Here is a 23,456-nt window from a genome sequence, read left to right on the forward strand (position 1 = left end):
TACATGAAATAGGGACCTTGTGTATTAGTCTTTAGGTAAGGAGAAGGAGTTGTTGAGGAATCTGGTGAACCACTCATGGTATCCCAATCCCCTAGTTTGATTCTTTTATTGGTGTGTATCCTTGGGTGAGGAGTTTCTTTGTGTTATTCTGTAACTTTATATGTCACTTGTGCAAACCAGGTTATGATAGAAATGTGAATACAGACATTTGACATAGCTGCTGAATCAGACAGGAGAAGTGTTTAGAGGTGACATAGATAAACAAAAGAGAAAATTACTTCATTTATGCTTAGGTTACATCACAGAATCATTTAAGTTGGAAAAGACCTTTAAGATCATCAAGTGCAATCCTTAGTCTAACACTGCCAAGCCACCACTAAACCATATGGCTAAGCACCACATCTACACATCTTTTAAGTCCCTCCAGGATGGTGACTCAACCACTTCCCTGGGCAGCCTGTGCCACTGCCTGAGAACCCTTTCAGTGAAGAAGTTTTTCCTAACATCCAGTCTAAAACTCCCCTGGTGCAACCTGAGACTATCAGGCCAAAGGTCTTGTCAAGGACCATTTAGTGTTGTTTCACTTCAATTCATTTCCCAGGACTCCATTTTATCATACTGTGTTCCCCTCTCTCTTGGGGGGGTGGGATGGGGTGGGGGGTGGTTTGGATGTGACAGGTCTGTCTTTCTGTTAGCTGTTTCACCTGTTGTTTCCCTTCTGGAAAGATGCTGGTCTGCATTTCGGTCTTTGCAGATAATGCTTCCATTTTTTTAAGTATCTTAACTTTATTTCTACTCTACTGGGGAGTCTAATAAAATTTCATCTTTATGTCTCTGTGCTTTTATGAGGAACACAATCTGGCCGCTTTGTTTAGAACGTAGTTGTGTCAGTGCCCCACAGGTATAGGAGCCATGTGTATGTGGTTATAGATGTGGTTTGCACTGGAAATTCTGTATCAAACCATGCATTAAAACTGTATATGATAAAGTACCTAGATGAGCTAATTGCATGTACCTTATACCTGGCTCTTGATTGACACGTATGGCAAAAGTAGTGGTCTATTTTGATATGACAGTGGCTTCAGGAAGCTATTTCCCAATCTCTTCCTTCTCTGTATTTTGTAACATATTAACCAGGCAAACTTTGTTCCAAGATTGCTTCCACATGTTACCTTAAAAAGATCTGAGACAACCTATGCCTGAGCCTTGTCAGCATTTTCCATTAGTCATGGAATAGTAGCTTTCAAAAAAATTGCTTTTTTGTGTCCATTGCATTAACAGTGAGCAGACTATGTTACGTGTATCCAATCTTTTCCATATGTTTAGGATTGTGCTCATGCACATTGTGGTGTATGTTTTGCTTACCTTAAGTATGATAAGGCCAGTGTAACTGAAAAAGCAAGCCGTCTGCATTTACCTCCTGCGTGATCTATCCAGTGATGATAGCACTGTAAAACTGAGCTTTTCTAAAGCTTGCACTTGTCACCAATTACATAAATTTTCTGTACCTGTTTCATGTGCCAACACAAGGTTCCAGGCACAAAGTTACAAATTATACAGCCCTCGCCTACTATTAAAAAGCAACAGGTGTTTAAAAGTGAGAGATTTATATAGTTCCCTGATGAAATTTTAAGAAGCTGTAAAAGGGGTCGGGTGAACAAATGTGCATTCTCTCATATATTCATTCATTTATTGGACATTAATGACCATGTATAAAATGAATTTAATGGCACTCCCTCTTGTTTCCCACATCGACAACTCACAAGGACTTGGATTAAGTGGCAGATGCAGGAGAGCAGCCAAGAGCTTTGTGGCTGTTATGACTGAGCTTAGCTTGGCTGGAATGCAATGCAGATCAAGGCAACACGTCTGCCAGATATTGTTTGAGAAGTTTGTTCTGCCTTTTCCTGTACATAAACAGACGACTTCCGTCACCATAAAACATTTCCCAGAAATGCTGAAATGTCTTATCGCATTCTTTTAAGACTGATTTCCTTCCACTTCTACCTGTTCTCAAAGTTTTATTTTGGCTTCGCTCAAACTTGATACCCTATTACCTCTTGGATTTTTTTTGTGTGCATGTGCTGTGTGCGCTTATTTCTGTACACTAAAATTTGCATTAATTCTTTCTTTTTAACATTCTGAACAAGTTAAATATGAATCCATCCAGGTTTTTACTCTTTATTAAATGTTGCCGTTTATAGTTAAGCTTTTCTAGAAATTCTAGAAAATATTCAAGATATTCTCTCTGAAAATGTAATAAATCCCATATACCTGTTTTTAAGTTTCATGTTTGCACTGTAGGTTTCTTGCTAATGATTTAATGTTACCTTCCTTCGCCGTTTCACTAGAAAATTTTTCTCTGCGTTTTACTTTACTAGTTAGGCAGCTACTCCCATTTTAGGCATACAGCTGAGTTCCTAGTAGAACCACCTTTTAAAAAAGCTTGTATATCTCTACTTCTGCTATGTTTGTCAGATTTTCTACAATTTTTGGCTATAAATTGTGTTGTTGTCCTCGCAGACTTTTCCAGATTGCTTAGCTCTGACAACTGCTTTCAGGAATAACGAGGTCTGTTAACCTGAACATGTCTTCCAGCACTGAAGTCCATTCTTCATTCTACCTAATATTAATCAATGAGTATCGAGTAAGGTGCTATAAAGCAAAATACTTGCAAAGCAGTACTAAACAAAGGAAGGTAAAGGACAAACAAATCAGAGATGTGGCAATTGACAAGTATGCAGGCCAGGCCAGGAATGTAGCAGGTGAAATATTGCACGGTTGGTGATGGCAGATCTGGAGGAATTTGAAGATGATGCTAATATTGAATGAACAGTGTATTTGAGAGACGGAGTAAGGAGAAGGGTGTAATAAAATCGAAAAATATTTTTCATGCTAGAATTCATGACAGCATATATATTTCCTGCAGGATTTCAGAAATTGTGCTATTTCTACAACAAAACCTGCAGCAAATTCTTTCTTCTCTTGAGCTTTTTTCTTTTTCCTGCATAAATTTCAATTGCATTGCATCAATGTTCTTCCTGTTCCTCCAGCTGTACGTGCAGTACTGGCTGAGCCAATGTCTGCCTCCATGTCACTGTCTGGACCCAGCAGCTAAGGCATTTCTATGCCCACTCAGCTTCCTCTTTCAAATTCCAGTTTATTAAAAAAAAAATACATCTTCGCAATAGAACTATTTTACATCATACCACAATTCAGGGCTAAGTATTTTCATGCATTACGTAGCTTGCTTAGTGATAATACCTTCAAAATTTCTTAAACAAGTAATCAGATAACAATGTCTCCTTTTTGATATCATGGTATTCCATGATAAGTCCCAAGCTCAAATTTAAGTTTTAACTTTAAATCAGTTCTCACTGCTGGGTAAAATATAAATGAGTAAACATTAAACAAAGTAATTATTACAAATATTTTTTTTTGTAGTGAATACAGGCTGAAGAATCATAGAATCATAGAATACTTTGGGTTGGAAGGGACCTTAAAGATCATCTAGTTCCAAACCCTCTGCCATGGGCAGGGACACATCCCACTAGATCAGGTTACCCAAGAAGAAAGCCCCCTGGGGATATCTAACATGGCTACTGCATCTCAGAAATCTGCTCCCTCCTATTTTGTTAATCAAAGGAATAAATAGTCTTTACCTCACACTAAAGGAGTGCCATTCTGTGCTACAGAAAGGATTAAGTATCCTTGGTAGAAACCAATCATTGTCAATACAAACAGAAAAAAAACCCTGTTTTCATTGTTTGGAAAAAAAAAAGGTGTAGTTTTGATTAATGACTTCTGTTTTCTCAAGCATTTGTGATTTATAGGCTAATTTCATACTTTATTATCCTGGATTCTTGAATGTGGTACATAAATTTACAAGTATATAGAGTGCTAGATGTAATGCCTCTCTGCCAAGTGCTCACATTTCTCACTCTGGTGCACTGGGAGGTGTTGACTGACCATTTTAGTTTTAGCATGATATTAAAAGAAATATTTGACATAAAGCTCTGAAATTTTAATTGCTTCTCGTGTATTTAATGAGTAACCAAAGATCAGGAAATGCTCAGAGACTGCTGTAATTGCCACAGTCATATGGTGCATGTACATCTGTGCAGGTAACTGTGTTAGTCAAGGTTTTATTGCGATTACTTACAGTGGAAACATGGGATCCTTGTGACAATGGCTATCATGATGATAGCAATGTATCTATTTCTGTTTTTCCCATTCAATCCTTTCAAGGTCAAGCTTGACTAATGAATATTCATCCTTAAAATCCTAGCAGTGCGTCTCACTGTACACATAATTAAGTTCTCATGTCGTCTTTCACTGTTAAAACTTCTCTAGAAGCACCATTCCCTCCCAGCAATGCTCTTGCCTTGTGTCTTCCTCAGTACCATGATCTGATAAGTATGTGTATTCCTCTACAGATCTCCATGACTTCTCACCTGCTGTGTTCTTTCTATTATAGCCTGTCTTTTTCAGAGAAGTGAGGAGCCAACCTACTTTCTCCTTGCCAGCCCCCTTGGCTCTTACTCATTTGTCTCTAGCCTCAGACTTAAGTAAATCTGCAAGTCAACTCTGTTGCTGTACTCCTATCTCTTGCCTTCGTCATGCCTGTAGTTTGAATTATGCAGCATTAGGAGAGCAGTATATTACACCTTGTATTGCTTCTGTAGATTCAGCATTCTTCAGTTGTGGTTCTTCTTCTCAGAAAGGTCTTCAGGTACGACCTACTCTCTCATCAGATTCTGTTTTCCCTCCAGGTTCTGGATGGATGTTTTCTCAAGTGTATATGTAGCTTTCTGCCAGGTTCTTCAGGAAATTCCTGCAAACTTTCTGCCAGAGGTTGCTTCAGGAAATCCTTAATGATGTCTAGTTTCCTAACACTGCACATATTAGCTCCAACTGCCACTTTGTCCTCTTATTTGGGTACATTTGGGAATCTCAACCTACTTTATTCAAAAGTAATGAACTTTTGACCTGGCGTAACTAAGAAGGCAATTTATAAGAGTCTCCAGCTACTAGAATGATTGACTTAAGTGGGAATAGTCTTCATTACAGATGGAAAATATTGTGTATTAGATTATCTAGTTCTTTGTATTTCTTAGCCTAAACTGAGCAGTGAAAGGTCCATTTATCTTTGAGCAATTAGTAGCATTCATAAATAATGTGAGCTTCTACAAAACTAGAGACTATTTCACCAATGAAGGTTTGCCATTTTAATTTCCTTCTGCGAAGGATCTCTACCTCCCCAAGGACTTCTTTAAACCTGATTGCACTCAAGGTCAAACTGTTCATCATTCAGAGTACCTAATTATACCAGCACTGAGCTTGGCTAAAATCAGTGTGTGGGCCAAGCAAGCAAAAGTTTGTGGCTTGGCGGATAGGTGCTTGTTTTCAGAGGATGAGTAGATGATTGAGATTTCTGGCAATGCACTTCCATTGAAACCAAGCGATGAGTATTCTTCAGTGTTGTCAATAATGTCAGTGTCCTTTCTGAAGCTGTGTTTGGATAAGGAAAAGTGTAGGGGGCACGTACTTGATGATTGCAGAGTCCTAGCTTTTTATTCTCACACTGCTAAATCCATTAGCCTTTCCATAGAACTGTTTACATCAGTTGATGAGTGAAGGAGAACTTGGAAGGATGATAATTTACTGGAAGGATGCTAGCTGCACTCTGTAGTTAAGTGTCAGCCAGTGCTGACGTTTTAAGAAGTGTCTCTGTTGTGGAGCTCTGTAAGACATACGGAGAAATTTAGCACATGCTTTTATCAGTCATTATTGTTGATTAAGGGTTGGATGTTAGTATTGGTGAACTCTTGATATAACCTTAGTTTAAATAAGCTTTAGGTCAGAGTTATGCTTTGAGTCAATATGCCTCAGGTTTTGAAGAAATGCTGTTGCTGGAAAGATTTAATTTTTCTCTTGGGGCAAGTAGGAGTTTTCCTTGCCTATAATTTGATTTAAAAGGAGAAGGAGAGGAGATGATGAAGATTAAAATAGAGTTTCATTTACTATGGAATATCACCAGAATTTGTACAGAAGCTGTGCATTTCTGGCTGAAGACAAAAGCCCTTAAGTGCTTCTCTTCACATCATGCAAGTCTGTAGTTATTAAATGGTTATCAAGTTTAAATACTTTTTCTGCAGGGATAACAATACATTTACAGTTAAAACTAATCTGGTTTTGTTTGTTTGTTTGTTTAGGAAGGGGATTCAGCATGAACAAGTGAAGCATGCTGACAGAGAGCAAGCAAAGCGTGTGGTTTACTCAGTGGTTTATGGAGCAGGTAGGCATTTTTAGAAAAAATCCAGCTAAAGTAGATTCATACTTTACACATAGCTTATATAGTAGACTGGAGTTCTAAAGGTGAATAAGGTTTTATCAGAGAATTATTTATTTTTTTAATCAAGGATTATCAAGTAGTCTACCTAGTATCAAAATCATCAAATTAATGCAGCCATATTCACAAATACAAATATTACTGTGATTTTATATTTATTTGCTGCTGATGTAACCGAAGCATTTGTCTTATCTCAAATAATTTTAATTTTGAGTGGACTTAGCATTCTGTCAGTTTATAGACAGAGATAAGAATAACTGCAATGAAATTAGAAGAACTCCAATATTGTCTCAGAACACATTTATAGAATCACAGAATGTCTGAGGCTGGAAGGGACCTCTGGAGGTCATCAGATCCAACCTCCCTACTCAGGCAGGAACATCTAGAGCTGGATTCCAAGACTGTGTCCAGACAACTTTTGAATGTCTTCAAGGATGGATACCCCACAACTATCTTGGGCAACCTGTTCCAGTACTTGGTCACACAGCATACAAGTATTTCCTTACTTTAGATTGCAACGTTTGCTGTTATTTCTTCACAACTGCAGAAAATTTGCAAAACTCCATACTGGTACCCATTCTGCCCAAGTCCTACCAAGATCCTAGATGAGTCAAGACATTCTGCATACTTTCCAAAACTGCTTACCATTTCTTAAATGATGTCCAACTCTCCTTATGCTTCATGCATGCTTTGAATTACCTTTTCTGGGAAGACAGATGCATATGTAGTGTGAGCCTACAAGGCCTTGTGAATTTGTTTTAGTATAAAGTATAAAGTATATAACTAAACTTTATGTGGGTCTTCCAGAGAAATCCAAAAGCACTACAGAAGATGGGTACTGAGAAAACTCATTTAGGAAATAAGAGCCCTAAGTTGCAGGCTTTACTTAACTTGGAAGAACTTATAGCTGCTTCTTGGGTTCCTGAGTAAGAATGCTTTCTAAAGAATCTTTTGCAGTGAGCCATCAATAGTCCTTGACCCAAAGGCAGAGTTGGCCAAAGGCATTCAGTTTATTGTTTAGGATGTTCAAGTGGGAAGGAGAGAAAAACACTTCAATTTCAGCTCTCCAGAATATCTGTTTTATATATAGGTGTGTGTGTAGATTATATACACACAAGAATATGTATATGCACAGGCATGGGCACTTTTACATTAAGATGTATTGCATTTTAAACATCAGTTCTTAAGATCTAAGCCCAACACTGACTCCCTGCAATATAAATTCAGACCTTCCCATGCTGAGACTGGAATAAAATCTCCCATTTCCAGCCTGAATGTTTTCATCACCACATTATTTTACAAATGCAAACATTAGCATCCCTGCCCTTGGCCATTCATATGCAACCTATTTTTTACCTGTTCCCTTCACTCTGGGTGGCACAGGCAGATACCTGGCTAGTCAGATTGAGTCACCACTGGCTGGATGCTCTGTGGTTCTCTGTACAGCCATGGAGAAATGGAAACGCCTCGGTCACTGGCGCTAGATCCTCCCTCAGTAGAGCCTCTGTCTGTCTACTCATGCTATAGGGAGCTTAGATGATTAGACTAAGCAACCTATTGGCTCTCCTTCACTTGCTCTGCACCAGGCACTTAACATATCAGTGCAGCAACGCTTGATTTAAGTATCTCCATTTATTTTTTTGTGCTACATCATTCTCTCTCTCTCTTAAATGAGGGCAGTTGAAGCACCTGAAAGATTACAAGATGATTCAGGTTGTTAGCAGTGCGATCGGATCCTAATTAAGACATAACATGGAGTGATATCGTTAAACTGTTAAGTAGGAAACTGGGCTAGCAAAAATTAATTGTTAGATACCTGAAACTGTTTGACTGAATTTCACCCACAATTTTGTCTCCCTTCGGAAGATGGTTAAGACATTTTGATGTAACTGAAGAGTGTGAATAACGCTTATTTATTTCACTTCTTTTGGGATTGAAAATAGAAATGCATTCCCTGGGGAGCTTGCTTGCTTACTGGAGTTAATGAAAAACTTCCATATATAAATAGTGGTCTTTTTTTCTTTTGGCTTTCTTAGCTTCAGGTTATACTTGGTTTATATTTTCAAAGTCTTTTTTATAATTGTGGAGGATAGAAAATAGTATAATAAAGAAAGAAGAATCACATTATGTCTAGGAGTTGGTACTTTAAATAAAATACACCAAATGTTGAGAGGGATGGCAGTATTACTGTTTCTTGCTTGGTTTGGAGCAATTCAATTCACTCGCTTCTGCCTCAGTCATCTTGTAAAACTAAAGAACAGACAACTTAACTGTAAAATAAGGAATTAATTCCATTCAATGGCAGTATGTTCAAGCCCTGAATTGTCACAGAGGGATGTCAAGGTGTTTAAATGAAAAGCAGAAAAGCTAATGATATTTGCAGCTTTAAAATATAATTACAGAAGGGAGTCTAAAATGCATAGGCTGCTGGTAACAATTCCCCTGGCACAGATAAGGAAAGTGCTCAGGGAAGGTTTAGTTCGCTCCTGAGCGTTGCTTCGCATGGCCTATGCTCCTGCGTTGTGGAACATGATCTAACACAATTATATGGCTGTACATTCCCCTCTTTTTTTCTTCCCAGAAAGTGTATTTCCCTGGAACCTTTCAGGCTTCCTTACTGATATTGTGGCTTAATTTTCCTACTATTTAATGCAATACTTTGTTCTGTACATCAATAGTTGTTTAAATGGATAACATGGACAAACTTAGATGTTACAGTTCTCTAAGGAAGCCACTGCAGTCTCCTTGCTGTTAGTAATATGTGCTTTAGCAGATAGATTTGTCATTTGCTGACCCAGAAGACAACCTAAATTAATTAGATGTCAAATAAAAGTACAGAACTATAATAGCTCAGCAAGAGTCATCCTGGATGTCTTGTGAATTTCTTCTTCTAGCACCTTGTCCAGACTGGCGTTCATGCAGTTCCTGGCATGACTGAGAACAAAATGCTACAGAGTTGTTCTGAAATGCACATCAGACTGACAGTGATGGCATTTAGGTGGCTGAAATCTTCTCTCTTTCAAAAATGCTAGATAATTTTTCTTGGCAGTGTTACTGTGACAATAACTATTCTGTGCCTTTGGTGCTTTGAGATGTCGCCTCTCAGCTTATGTTATTTGCAGACACAGTGCTGGTTTTGTGGTGCTGTGCAGCTGACATAACTACATCTGTCTTTCAAATCTCATATGACAAATGTTGATGTATGTTTTATTTTTGCTGGAACTGTTTGGTTTGTAGATGTGTTTAAACTGTAGCTCTTAGTTTATATTTTCACACTCTGGAAAACTTTTTTCTACCTTATCATATAAATGCTCTTAGATCAAACGTAGTACATATTGCGGACCTATGTCCTAGCCAAAAGCTATTATTCCTGTTTCTCTCGGTTGAAACATTTTATTCTGGTTTTATTTTTTCCCAGTCCTTTTACCTCACAACTTGGGCCCATTTTTCTACAGACATTGAGGAATGTAAGACTGAAATCCGAGGGACTCATTCCTAATGGCATTTCAAAATTCAGGCTACTTGGTCTGATTGCTGAAGCAGTTAAATTTTTCTGTCACTTCTACACTAAAACTAAAGCTTCTAGCTAAACTCAACCAGCCATATCTCCATCTTATTTTTAGATCTTCATTCACCTTTGTGTTTATTTAAAATTGATTTCAAATTCTTCATCTGCTCCTCAAAGTTTGCAGATTTCAACACCCAACACCCCACCAGTAGAATGATACTTAACAAAGTTATTCTGTGAACAAAAGAGATTTCAGCCACATTACAGGTATAAATTATAACTAGGAATTTCTTACTTACATACTTCTTATTAAGTATATTCTTAATCCAGTAACTTCAGCAAAACATTCGAACGCAAACATTTGCTTTGAAATATGATTATTGTATTTCAGATCCGTCCTCTTTCATACAGATAGGTAGCTAATTCCACTAACTGGGACGGTAACAGTGCTATTCTGTGTAGCGGGCTTCTATTCTGCTTTAATGTATAGTAAAGATAATTTCTTTACCACCAGGGAAAGAACGTCTTGCTGACTGCCTGGGAATTACTCCTCTTCAAGCCAGTCAATTTATAGAAAGTTTTATGCAAAAATACAAGAAAGTACATGAATTTACGAAGAAAACCATTGAACAATGCAGGAATAAAGGTAATCCAAAGTAAGCATGTTTTTGTTTACTGATCAGCGCTGTGTGACACTGGTGAAGACAAAGATTCACCTTGTCTCAAATTCAGATGGATAAGAAAAAAGATGGAATATCATTTCTTGGTGAATTAGACTTTTTCTTTTTTAACCCTAAGAGGAGCTGGTTAAACCTGTCTGCTTTTTCTCAGAAAGATGCTAACAGAATACGACATCTGTTCTCGGAGTGAACCCTACTTAATGTCAAGTTACACTGCATCATTTTGACATATAATGTACTCCAACACAAAAAAGCCCAAGGAATCTTTGCCTTAATAAATATGCTACGTGGCTGCTGGACTGTGAGAGCTTAGCCATTTAGTCGAAGAGCCAAATTACATGGCCAATTTTTTAAAATTATTTTTTCTTTGCTTCAGTCAGAATTTTTGTTCTTGATGTTCAGGTGCTATCTGATGACAGATAGGTATGGAGTGCTTCTTGGAGTCAGCAGCTGTAAACTCCTCTTGCTCCAAATTTCTTGTTATTCTACTTATTAATTTATATTTAGTGAATTCTAGAAGTGCAGTAATTTGCGGAGAGAAAATGTAGCTGCTTGAAATATTGTCTTTTGAAAGGTAATTAGCAGAACTGTAAAAATGGATTTCTTTTGTTTCTTAATAAGGTATACAGTACTAAGATATTTTGTAGATATAAATAGTAAATTTGCAATATAATATTATCCATCTTTGTGTGGGTGAATGTCATGATAGAAACATACAATTGACTTCCAGTCATGGAAATGGATAGTATTCCTTTTGTGTACTTTGTAGGGCTTAAAAATGTCCTGGAAGCATGAACTGTCATAGTGTTATGCAGATGCGTTCCTTTGTTCATTATTATTACTAAACAAAAGTGAAGTTACTGAAAAGCTATTTTTAGCCATAATTAAGGCCAACATAACATGTCTAGTAAATTATTACACATTCTTTTACATTTTTGATCTATTTAAAATAATAGTGTTCTTTTCTTAAAGGTGAAGGAATTTCAATAACTAGATTTCTATGATAAAGAATCTGGTTTACGAGTTTAGTAGACAAGGGTACGATAACTTATGTTCTTGATTGTCATCAAAACATGCTTGTCTAATTAGTACTTTCTCCTCTTCTCACTCCCATCTATCAGCCATTCTTTTAACATTAATGGTAGAACAACACTCTGTTTTGGTTGTTCAGGTTCAAAAAATGTGCAGCAGGTCAATGTTATTTAATATTGTTCTTATTAATCCACCTCAGATTCCAACTTTCCAACAAAAACATTCCAACCTAGTGAGCTCATTATGAGATCACTTTTATTTACTCATCTGTGGTTCAAAGGTGAACAGCACCCACCAATTGATATGATTCAGGTGTGATGAATGTCTGATACTCTGTATGGACATGATGAGAATATAAATAATGTTAATTTGCGATGATGATGTTATTGTTGGCGTATTAGTGTGTATGTTATTATATTGTTGGTGTTGTTTGACTTAATTATCAACATATTAAAAAGACTGTGTTAAGACCTCATTCAGATATATATTCACAGATTAATCTTCGCCCACAGGAGCATACTCTGCCACTATTATATGAAAAATGGTATTTGTTTGGGGGATGCTGATCAGCTATGACCATTGCAAGGGTGTTTCTGTTGTGGAAATACACCACACAAGGACAACAATATTACAGTGACTCTGTTTTCCCCTAACAATCCAACGTTTCAAGAATTTCTCCTTTAGATACTGTTCTTCATGGAAAATCTTTGTTAAATTGGGAAGGCTAATTTGCCAAAGACTATCCTAATGTTCACATAATTCAGCTGCTTGTTCCAAAACTAGTACGTTTGGTATCAGTGCACCTGGAATTATACTAACTGGCAGAAAGCTGCTAATTCAGCAGAACAATCTTCATCCTCTGTGCATAAATAACTTTGTTTTTGAAGTGGTTTCTTACGACATGTGTTTGCGTATCTTTTCATTTTTCTTAAAATAAGTAAGGGTTAGTGTGTTATTTTGACAAAAGGATTCTCACATCTCTCTTCCTTTCTCAGCTGCTCTTGTTTCCCCTCTAAAATACTTGTTTTGGCAAAATATGTAGTTAGGCCTAACATAAAGTTTTAACTGTGTTTTTATGTGTTTCTTTTAAACTAAAAACCCCACCACACTAAAGTCTAGGCATTTTAGCTATGAAGGGGACACAAAAATATCACATAAAGAAAATGGGGAAAAAAAAGTTCTAACTTTGGGTTTTTTCCCCAAAACGATTTGATAATTTGGGGGAATATTCATTAATGATTTAATTACTCTACAAATTGATTTTTCTTTACTATTCCCAAGTATACTATTCATCACATGGAAAGATCTAATTATGGCTGCTAATAGATGGCCAGTTCTGCTAGGTATTTATAGTTTCATCTCCCAGAGGGAAAGTTTGCTGGTCTATCAGTAGACATTCCTAATGAAAATAGAGCTTTGGTGAACAGAAGTTTTCCTTGTATAACATGAACCAATTCTCTGAATGAAGTAATTCTTAACCCAAAAATACAGTAAGCATTTAAGGTTTAAAAAAAAGAGCTCTGCCTATTTTCAGAGGGCAAAATCTTACATCTACTTGGGCAGAACTTAAATACAAAAATCCATATTATTTTCCAAAAGAATTTTTGAAATTAAATTTTAGTCACTCTAAGAATACTAACTTCTATTTAAATCCTACCAGGTTATGTGGTTTCCATAATGGGACGTAAAAGACCACTGGCTAATATCAATTCCCAGGATTACAAACTACGCGCTCAAGCGGAGAGGCAGGCTGTCAATTTTGTTGTTCAAGGTAAAAATCTGTCTGCCTACCTTCCAACTTCCCTACCTGTCTCTGTTTCTGTCCTTGGCTTTAGTGGACAACAGCTCTGATACATCAATAGAATGAATATTCTAGTAGTCGGCTGAAGTAGACTACTGAGGTGTGAGTTTTACTATGAAAGTGAAGTTTAAATGAGGTATTGTATCTATCCTTGGAAATTGCCAGTAAACAGAACCATAATAATAATAACAACAACGATAACAATATCATTGTTCTGATACACTATAAATACCTTGTGGTTGTTAAAGAGAGCTATGGATACAAACAACGTATGGAGTGAATATCTAGAATTGAGTGCTTCAGATGTATTGTTGTTCTTTTTTTTCCTTTCTGTTTTTGATAGATTTCTATTCCAAAAGCGTTTCTGTCATTACACAGCTTGCAGGTTCTGGCTTTTATTTTGCCAGATAGGTTTTATTTTAAGAAATATACAACATTACAGTAACCATGCATTGTTGTTATTTGTTTTGAAGCCAAACTCATTCTTTGCAAGGAACATTCAAACTTAATTTTGTGGAAGGCAGGAAAAATGATGTTTTTTTCTCAGGAAAACATTGCAAAATTGCTTCATAGTTTGGAAATGTGAAAATCAGGTTAAAGTTAATCTAATGCATTAACATACTTTGTTGAAATTGCTTTGGGTTCAGTCTTGTACAAAATTTAGACACCTAAAGAAAATGCTAACAAGTGAGCCGACAGGCCAAGACTGAGATCCCTCATATCAAGCTACCCCTTGGAAGAATTATTTTTTAATTGATTGATACTGACAGAGTTTTCATTGTTATATTGGAAGTGGGCAGTTTACAGGCAAGTAAGAAGTGCTGTCTAGATATGGCGATGACATGAGTTTTATAATGTGATTTGAATTTTCCTTTTGAAAGGATCGTGTGTATTCAGAGTCTTCAAATGATCATGATCATTTGTGATCATGAGATGATAGGGTTTTCTGTTCTAGGTGAAGTGAAGAGGGTTGTTAATAGGACGGTAGCATTAAATTTCCAGAGGGCAGACTTTGAACTCTTCAGAAGGCTGGTTGGCAAAGTCTCATGGGAGACAGTACTTAAGGGCAAGGGAGCCCAGGAGGGCTGGGAGCTCTTCAAAAAGGAAATCCTAGCAGCTCAGGAGAAAGCCATCCCCATGTTCCAGTAAAAAAAGCTGGCAGGGGAGAAAGCCAGCTTGGTTGAACAGAGAGATCTTGAGTGATATCAAGAAGAAGAGAAATGTTTATGGGCTCTGAAAGAGGGGTCAGGCCTCTCAGGTGGACTACAGGAGGGAAGTGAGACTGTGTAGGGAAAAAATCAGAAGGGCTAAGGCTCAGCTAGAAATCAGATTGGCCAAGTCTGTGAAAGATAATAAAAAATCTTTCTATAAATATATAAATAATAAAAGGAGGACTAGGGAGACCATACAGTCCCTATTGGACGCAGAAGGAACAACAGTGACAGGGGATGAGGAAAAGGCTGAGGTACTTAATGCCTTCTTTGCCTCAGTCTTTAATTGTAAAGAAAGTCGTTCCATCTGTGTACAAACCCAGGAGCTAGAGGAGCAAAATGAGGCTCCCGTGATCCAAGAGGAGGTGGTCAGAGCCTTGTTAGCCTGACTAGACACCCACAAGTCTATGGGGCCGGACGGGATTCATCCAAGGGCATTGAAGGAGCTGGCAGATGTGCTGGCCAAACCCCTTTCCATCATCTTCCAACAGTCCTGGAAGACTGGGGAAGTCCCACTGGACTGGAGGCTGGCTGATGTTGTGCCCATCTACAAGAAGGGTCGCAGGGAGGATCCAGGGAACTACAGGCCTGTCAGTCTGACCTCAGTGCCAGGGAAAGTCATGGAGCAGGTGATCTTGAGTGCTATCATGAAGCACGTGCAAGAGAACCGGGTGACAACATGGTTCACATGGGATCACAAAAGTCAGGTCTTACCAAACTAACCTGATCACCTTCTATGACAAAGTGACTCGGCTGCTGGATGAGGGAAAGGCTGTGGATGTGTCTTCCTGGACTTCAGTAAAGCCTTTGACACAGTTTCTCACAGCATTCTGCTTCGGAAACTGTCAGCCTCTGGCCTGGACAGGCGCACACTCTCCTGGGTGGAAAACTGGTTGGCTGGCCAGGCCCAGAGAGTGGTGGGAAATGGTGTGAAATCCAGCTGGAGGCCAGTGACAAGTGGGGTTCCCCAGGACTCAGTGCTGGGTCCAGCCCTGTTCAATGTCTTTATCAATGGCCTGGATGAAGGCATTGAGTGCACCCTTAGCAAGTTTGCGGACGACACTAAGCTGGGTGGGAGTGTCGATCTGCTGGAGGGTCGGGAGGCTCTGCAAAGGGATCTGAACAGGCTGGACCGCTGGGCAGAGTCCAACGGCATGAGGTTTAACAAGGCCAAATGCCGGGTCCTGCACTTGGGGCACAACAACCCTGTGCAGTGCTACAGACTGGGAGAAGTCTGTCTAGAAAGCTGCCTGGAGGAGAGGGACCTGAGGGTGTTGGTTGACAGCGACTGAACATGAGCCAGCAGTGGCCCAGGTGGCCAAGAAGGCCAATGGCATCTTGGCTTGTATCAGAAACGGTGTGACCAGCAGGTCCAGGGAGGTTATCCTCCCTCTGTACTCGGCACTGGTGAGACCGCTCCTCGAATCCTGTGTTCAGTTCTGGGCCCCTCACCACAAGAAGGATGTTGAGGCTCTGGAGCGAGTCCAGAGAAGAGCAACAAAGCTGGTGAGGGGGCTGGAGAGCAGGTCTTATGAGGAGCGGCTGAGAGAGCTGGGGTTGTTTAGCCTGGAGAAGAGGAGGCTGAGGGGAGACCTCATTGCTCTCTGTAACTACCTGAAAGGAGGTTGTGGAGAGGAGGGTGCTGGCCTCTTCTCCCAAGTGACAGGGGACAGGACAAGAGGGATTGGCCTCAAGCTCCGCCAGGGCAGGTTTAGGCTGGACATTAGGAAAAAATTTTTCACAGAAAGGGTCATTGGGCACTGGCAGAGGCTGTCCAGGGAGGTGGTTGAGTCACCTTCCCTGGAGGTGTTTAAGGCACGGGTGGACGAGGTGCTGAGGGGCATGGTTTAGTGTTTGATAGGAATGGTTGGACTTGATGATCTGGTGGGTCTCTTCCAACCTGGTTATTCTATGATTCTATGAAATGTTATTCATTGTAATGTTTCATTTTAGAAATCATTCAAGTATTTATATCATATTTGCTGCATTGATAATTAGTAACTGAATTTAATACTGTCTTTGCAAGGATATGTGCAGATGTAGGTTTCTAATATACACCTTGTTTCTTGAATAACAGTTGTGCTCAGGTGGCGACTGCCTTGCTCTAGTAGGTGCCCAACAGTAGAATTTTAATAAATCCTTATAAAGTCTGCAGCAAAGCTTTGGCAACCTTCTCCAGAGACTTGTGTTCTGCTTACCTGGGTTTCCATCCTGCTGACCAGCAGCCCTCTCCAGGTGAAGTCACGAGGCTTAAGCTAATGCAGTGAGACCTGCTGAGTGCACAAGGTAGCATGAATAAAGCTACGTGGCCTCTGAGCAGCGCTTGCTTACGTCCGTCTGTCCAAAGAGCTTGGAACAGAGGCAAAGTAATCACAGGGCTGTCTACGAAACACTCATATCTACCTACAATAATAACATTATCATATTTCACTGTCTGTTCAAAGATAAATCTGATGAAAAACGGTGTAACTGTTATTCAAAACATGCAAGTTAGTGTGATGAAGTGAGGATTAAAAACTCAAAAATTTTCAGTATTCCCAGGTTTTATAAATCATTTCATTCCAGATGGCAATTTTTTTTATTTCAGGATTTCAGCTGTGAGGTAATATGCTAAAATGTTTTATCACAGTCACTGTGTTAAACTGCATTTAATATGTGTTTTATAATTATATGTAATAGTCTGATTAACTAGTTTGCGTTTTGATCATGACAGCAGCAACTGACAGCAAAAGGCTTCTTCTGATGTACAACATTGAGAGGAATGTAGGGTTTCAACTTTACCTTACTACAACAGGATTTCCCACAGTTCTTTCATTGTGTTTTTGCTCTTTTCAGTATTTCCAAGTTCAAGAGCGCTACGTAACCACATAGAGCCAAACATTTATTTTATTTTTTATTATTTACTTATAACTGTGGCAAAATCAACTAGAAGGATATTATTATTTTCTTTTAAAATATTTAAAATATCTTCTCTAAACATCTTATCTCGTAAGAAATATTTTGAGAATTTTTTTTTATTTTGTTTCATGAAGAATATATAAAACTTACCTATTGTGATGGACTAAATGCTCAGTTATGTAATTTTATTCTCAAAATCACTAATAAGACACTTAGATGACCTTTACTGAAACATAATTTCTTAATTTTTGAATCAATGTGTCCCTATTCGTCTTGTATTGCATCGGTTTGATGCATCATTTGAACAGGAAAACAAGATGGGTACTTGAGGCTATATTCAAAGTCAGACATGGCTGTCTCAGTAATCAGCTGTGGATTTGCACTTAGAATCATAGAATCATAGAATGATTTGGTTTGGAAGGGACCTTAAAGATCACCTAATTCCAACTCCCCTGCCATGGGCAGGGATATCTCCCATAGGATCCCAGTGGGCAATATTTGGTAAACTTAATGAGTAAAACAGAGGTCAGTTGGGGATTCAGAGGGGCCAGTCTGTCATAAAAAGCCATGAGGAAAGAAGTGTTCGGTCTGTCTTCTTGATCTCTGTAGGACACAAGGAAATGGAATGAAGCTGTGTCAGAGGAAGCTCAGATTGGACTTTAGGAAAAGATTTTTCCCTGAGAGAGTAATCGATCAATGGAACAGGCTCCCCAGGGTCATGGAACCAAGCCTGTCAGAGTTCAAGGAGTGTCTGAACGACAGTCACGTGGTTTAATTTTAGGTTGTCTGGCAAAGAGCAGGGAGTTGGACTTGATCCTTGTGGGTGCCTTCCAACGTGAGATGTTCTGTGATTCTATGATTCTGTGATTCCCTCAGCAGAGTACCCTTAACATTTGCCCACCTAGTTGTTCTTCATCCCTTCTGTAGAGGTCAACCATTTGGAAGAAAGAATTTCAAATTCATTGAGTTAGGATTGTGAACTGGGAGATCTCTACGGTCTTTAGGATATCTGATTGGACAGAGAGAATTATGGCTTCTAACCATTACTTAAAGGATTGTCTCTGGATTTTATCTGATAGATCCTTGTGTAAAATCTATTAAACCCCTGTTGCATGGTTCAGAACAGAGCCCTTCACCAAACTACAGGCCTGGAGAATAATTCTGCCTCCTGGTTTCTAGAAATGTGTATTCTATTATGTAACTTGGCACTGGTTTATGCAGAACTGCTTTTAACACTGTAATGTAAGGCATAAACGTTACATACACATGGAAGTAAGAAAACGCATAGAATTATGTTTCCAAATGGAAATGTAGCACAGAAACAATGTACTAAGCTTTTGTAACATTAAATTTTAAATTCTTTATAGTAAATTTTAATTCCAATTTAGAGTTAGATAATTTCAAATAATTTTTATTCAAAGCAATTTTTCAACTCATAGCTATGGCTGACAAATTCACCTTTAATTAACACCTAATTTCATATACTAGTTTCTCATTTTAATTAATGTGTCATTATTTAGTTTGCTATTTATTAATCTTATTATCAGGTTCTCATGTTACATGAACTGAATCTGCTAGTCTTGCAACTACTTGTAATTCAGAATCTTCACATGGTTTTGGTTCCTATATCATAGTTTCAAGAAGAACATTTTCCTTTTGTGTGATTTAAACTCAAAACAGATCGCTTTCTTTCATAGGTTCTGCAGCTGATCTTTGCAAGATGGCTATGGTGGAGATTTTTACCTCTGTTGTCATTTCTCCAACTTTAACAGCCAGGTTAGTAATGAATGATTGCAAAACTGTTTGATTTTAAAACAAAATTTATTGAAATTAATGTGCTCCTGGCATTATAAGCAGCTGTAGAAATATTATATATGCCTTTGAATCTTTTAGCAAGCAAGGACTTATGGGATGGTTTTATACATTCAAAATTATATCTCTGTGCTTGAATAGTTCGATCTGTAAATTCATCCAAAAGCAAGGAAGTGCCCTGGGGCCATTCAAACTCAGTCAGATCTACTTCAGTGGTAGTTCCGCATCTTTGAAATCAACCCCACTGATCACATCCTTCCTGTATTTTGAGTGTATTGTACAATGGGAGTTGAACATTCAATGGGCTGGGAAAAAAACAGGAATCAGGAAACCGGTGCTCAAACAAAATAAATGAGCATTTTTTATTCTTGCATAGATGGTTTTCCTTTGCCAGAGAGAAGCTAGGTCTTCATGATTCACTTCTGTTGTGACTGCTCATAGTTGGGTAGGAGATCACAGAACATCATCAGGTTTTTTACGCTACTGTCAGAAATAATGAAGTCTACTTTTCCTGTTATAAGGGATGAAGGTGCAGAGAGGCATTGAGCATTAGTATTTGCTGGAATAGAAAGATACTTCAAAGGCAAACGTGCGAAAAAACCCCCAAACTGATGGATTCAATGGCCTCAAGCTCCGCCAGGGGAGATTCAGGCTTGACATCAGGAAAAAATATTTCACAGAAAGGGTCATTGGGCACTGGAACAGGCTGCCCAGAGAGGTGGTTGAGTCACCTGCTCTGGAGGGGTTTAAAGGACGGGTGGACGAGGTGCTGAGGGACACGGTTTAGTGTTTGATAGGAATGGTTGGACTCGATGATCCTGTGGGTCTTTTCCAACCTAGTGATTCTGTGATTCTTCTCTTTTATAATGCTGTAGTAAATAGTGCAGTAGAACATGAATTTTTGTAGTAGAAGTTCAGATTACAGCAGAGATAGCAGGTCAGTGCTGAACATTGGTATTTCTGTTGTCATCCAGAAGGGGAACTGTAGAATTTCCTGATGTTGTGAAAGCACGGGGGAATAGCTGCATCAGACACCGAAAAGTGTCACTGCCTGTCCTTCTTAATCCATCATAAATGTCACAGCAGGGAAAGACCAAGACTGCAAGAGCATCTAAAAGAGACACTGTTTTAAACTGGAAGTTTGAACCCCTGCCAGCCATTAAGAACTGGATGGCTTTGCTAAAGGAGAGCTTTCATTAATGGCTCCATCCTGTAATATTTAGTAGGTACTTCAAGCCAGGCTTGTCAGAAAAGCACAATCAATGCCTTTATAAAATCTTTGAACACTCACCTGGGCTGGATGGTGACGTTTGAAAGCAACTTTGTGGCCTTGCCAAAAGAGTCAGGGACCGAGACCTGAAAATTTATTTTTCCACTTGTCTGCCAGGTGACACTTGGTTAGTTATTTTTTCAGTGGTCTGTTTCTTGATTTTCTTATCAGTCAAGTCAGGATAATCATCCTAACATCCTTTGTAAAGCGCTTTGAAAAATATTGTTAAAGGGAAGTGTATACATAAGCGGTGCTGTTGTTGTAAGAGTAGGAATGCAGTAGCTCTTCCAAAACAAGAATCAATCTCCAATTATCATCACATCAGGTCATATTCATTCCAAAGACAGCACACTACTGTATTTTATTCTATCTTCTCCCCTTGTAAGTATTCTTTTTTTTCCCTATTAGAACTTCTAATTTTGTAAACAGGGTTTTCACTTTGAACAGCCTATCAAGGAGAGATCTTTTACGTTTACTTTAGAAGTGATTATGGACATTGGGGGACAATGTCCTATTAGCCATAGCCAACTAGTGGCTAACACTCAACATTTTGTCTTCCTTACCTTGGAAATATATAAAAAAAATAAAGTAAATTCTAAATAAGATCTTATAGTTTTTAGTATTTGTTTCCAGGTATATTTGCAGTCTGACAGCACTGCATTCGTTCTTCATACTCTGTAAGATGTTCAGCTGTGAGGAAGCTCTGACCTGAGTATGAAGCTTCATTTTTTTAGGAGTTCTAGTTAGCAGATTTTTGGTTGTTGTTTGCACATATGATATTGCAGTTGGAAGTCAGGAAAAGGTTACATTACATGAAAATTACATTTTCATGATGCTTCCTCAGAGAGGCCCTCTTGATGAAACAGGATATTCCACCGTGACTGATTGATGGCTGTTCTGTCAACCAGCAGCCTCATTTTTCTCTGTGTATTTCTTCATCTTATAATTCAAATGCTAGCCTAGCAATTTATGCTATTGACAATAAAAAGATAATGAATTACTTGGAAATAATTTTACAGAAATGGGGAAAAGTAGCATTAAATGCAATACATATGATAAGGGGCTGATACTAGTATGGGTTAGCTACTAGCGTCAGTGTTAACACCTCTGAATTTTGAGTGGCACTGTTGAGTAATCAAAATTATTTCTTCAGACTTCTTCCCTATTGCCTAGATCTTTGTTAAGATGCTGTTCTGACGCTGATGGCCAAGTTGCTTACTGAAAATGTGCTGCTAACATAAATTATTCAAGTGCCAGCTTTCACCTGTCTGATACAATTCACAGAACTTCCACACAACATTTCCTGCAGGCAGATGATAGCAAAGAAATTTCTGAAGCGAGATCAAGGCACACAGCAGGAGCTGTAAGAAAGATTTATAGGATTGATGAGAGTGATAAGGTGCTTAGTGAAATCAGGTGGACAATTGTAGTTTTTTCTAGTGTTTAAAATGTTGCAGTGGCACATGCTGACGATGCACTGCCGTTACCCAAAGTCTACTGGGTGCAGCATGGACTTCTCAGAAAGTCCTTAAAAATGATAATATATCAATAATATGCAAATTAAATTTAGCAAGTCTACAGAACTGTTGAAGAATTTGGTGTGAATCCAGCAATTCTGCCTTCTCATCAGTTTAATGTTCCTTCAGCACTGGACCTGTGCCGCGATCACACAGCTTTACTTCTCTGCATGTCCAGAGCTGAGTTAAAGAGGCAGGTTCAGCCACAGCCCAGGCATAAATGAAAGATCCAAAATGGAGGAACCACCAACAAACAAAAGGAAAAGGCATGATCTTATTTTCTTGGTCCCAGCTGTTTTTCAGTTACAGTGGATGTTGGAGGTTTTGTATGTCTTCCTCAAGGAACAAACACTTTAATCAATCTAATGGTTTACTGAGTTGGTGAACTGTAAATGCAGCTCACTTCTACACAGATAGCTAAATTATAAGAAAATAACCCTAATCAGCACAGGAGCAAGCATTGTGTTATGTGACCTGGATGTTTTTCAGATACAAATCACATGATAAGTCACAAAGTATTCATTTGTTGGCTTCAGTTTTTGTTAAATGCAAGAACATAGAGGCATTTTTATAAGGTGTACAGGGCATTAGTACCTTATTGACTGATTTTAGTTTCTCAGATTCATACAAAAGGACATACTAATAAAACCAACTTCTTGGTTACATTATATACAGTAAACTGCTTAGCGCTGCTGCTATGTGTGATGAATTTCTTTAATTCTGGGCATAAATCTTATGCCCTTATTCTTCAGGAATTAAAGAACTGCTTTTACTCATGTTTCTTCTGCATCAGTTATCCAGGATTTTCAAGCAAATGTTTATTTTTCTGGTATTCTGCCCACATTTCCCAGTGAATGGTTGCAGATGTGCTCTAAAAGATTAATTCTAGCAAGGTTGTCAGCTTTTATCCTTAGCCTAACACTGGAGAAATAGAATCATAAGGCAAAGATGAAAGCTTTGGATTCTACTTGAGAGGAGACTAAGATTTTTGTTTCACAGACGTATGCCTTTGTTTCAGCAGCAGGAGGAGGCATCGTAGATCATATTGCCATGTCAGAAATGATTGTGACTTCCTCTTTGCTGTTCTCCAAGTCCAGTATGTAGCTTTTTGCTTCCCAAAGTGGCCAAATAGCATTGTATTTTTAGGTGTGCTATGACAGTAAAATCATTACTTTCCTCAAGCATACAAAGCAGTATTTTGCATGTATCCACAAGATGGTGAACTGTTACCTGACCACTTTGTGAGCCAGAACAAGTCAGAATGGTTTATTCTTTCTAGAAAGAGCTAAATGTATTTAATATGCTTTGATATCAAAGCCAAGAAGTACATTCAAGATATAGCAGGTTTTTCAATGTTCCTTTATGTGGCTCTTTC

At 38.4% G+C, this 23,456-nt stretch overlaps 1 protein-coding gene across 1 annotated transcript in view; it reads left to right on the forward strand.

The window, feature by feature from the left end:
- Window positions 1-23,456, forward strand: part of POLN (DNA polymerase nu) — a 99,763-nt gene that overhangs the window by 55,785 nt on the left and 20,522 nt on the right. The window contains exons 18-21 of the mRNA XM_069856466.1: window positions 6,216-6,298; window positions 10,375-10,506; window positions 13,233-13,343; window positions 19,180-19,258. Of these exons, the coding sequence (XP_069712567.1) occupies window positions 6,216-6,298; window positions 10,375-10,506; window positions 13,233-13,343; window positions 19,180-19,258 (405 nt within the window). The remainder of the gene's footprint in view (window positions 1-6,215; window positions 6,299-10,374; window positions 10,507-13,232; window positions 13,344-19,179; window positions 19,259-23,456) is intronic.

Source organism: Phaenicophaeus curvirostris, chromosome 4 (genome assembly GCF_032191515.1).
Source record: "Phaenicophaeus curvirostris isolate KB17595 chromosome 4, BPBGC_Pcur_1.0, whole genome shotgun sequence".
Classification (NCBI taxonomy): domain Eukaryota; kingdom Metazoa; phylum Chordata; class Aves; order Cuculiformes; family Cuculidae; genus Phaenicophaeus; species Phaenicophaeus curvirostris.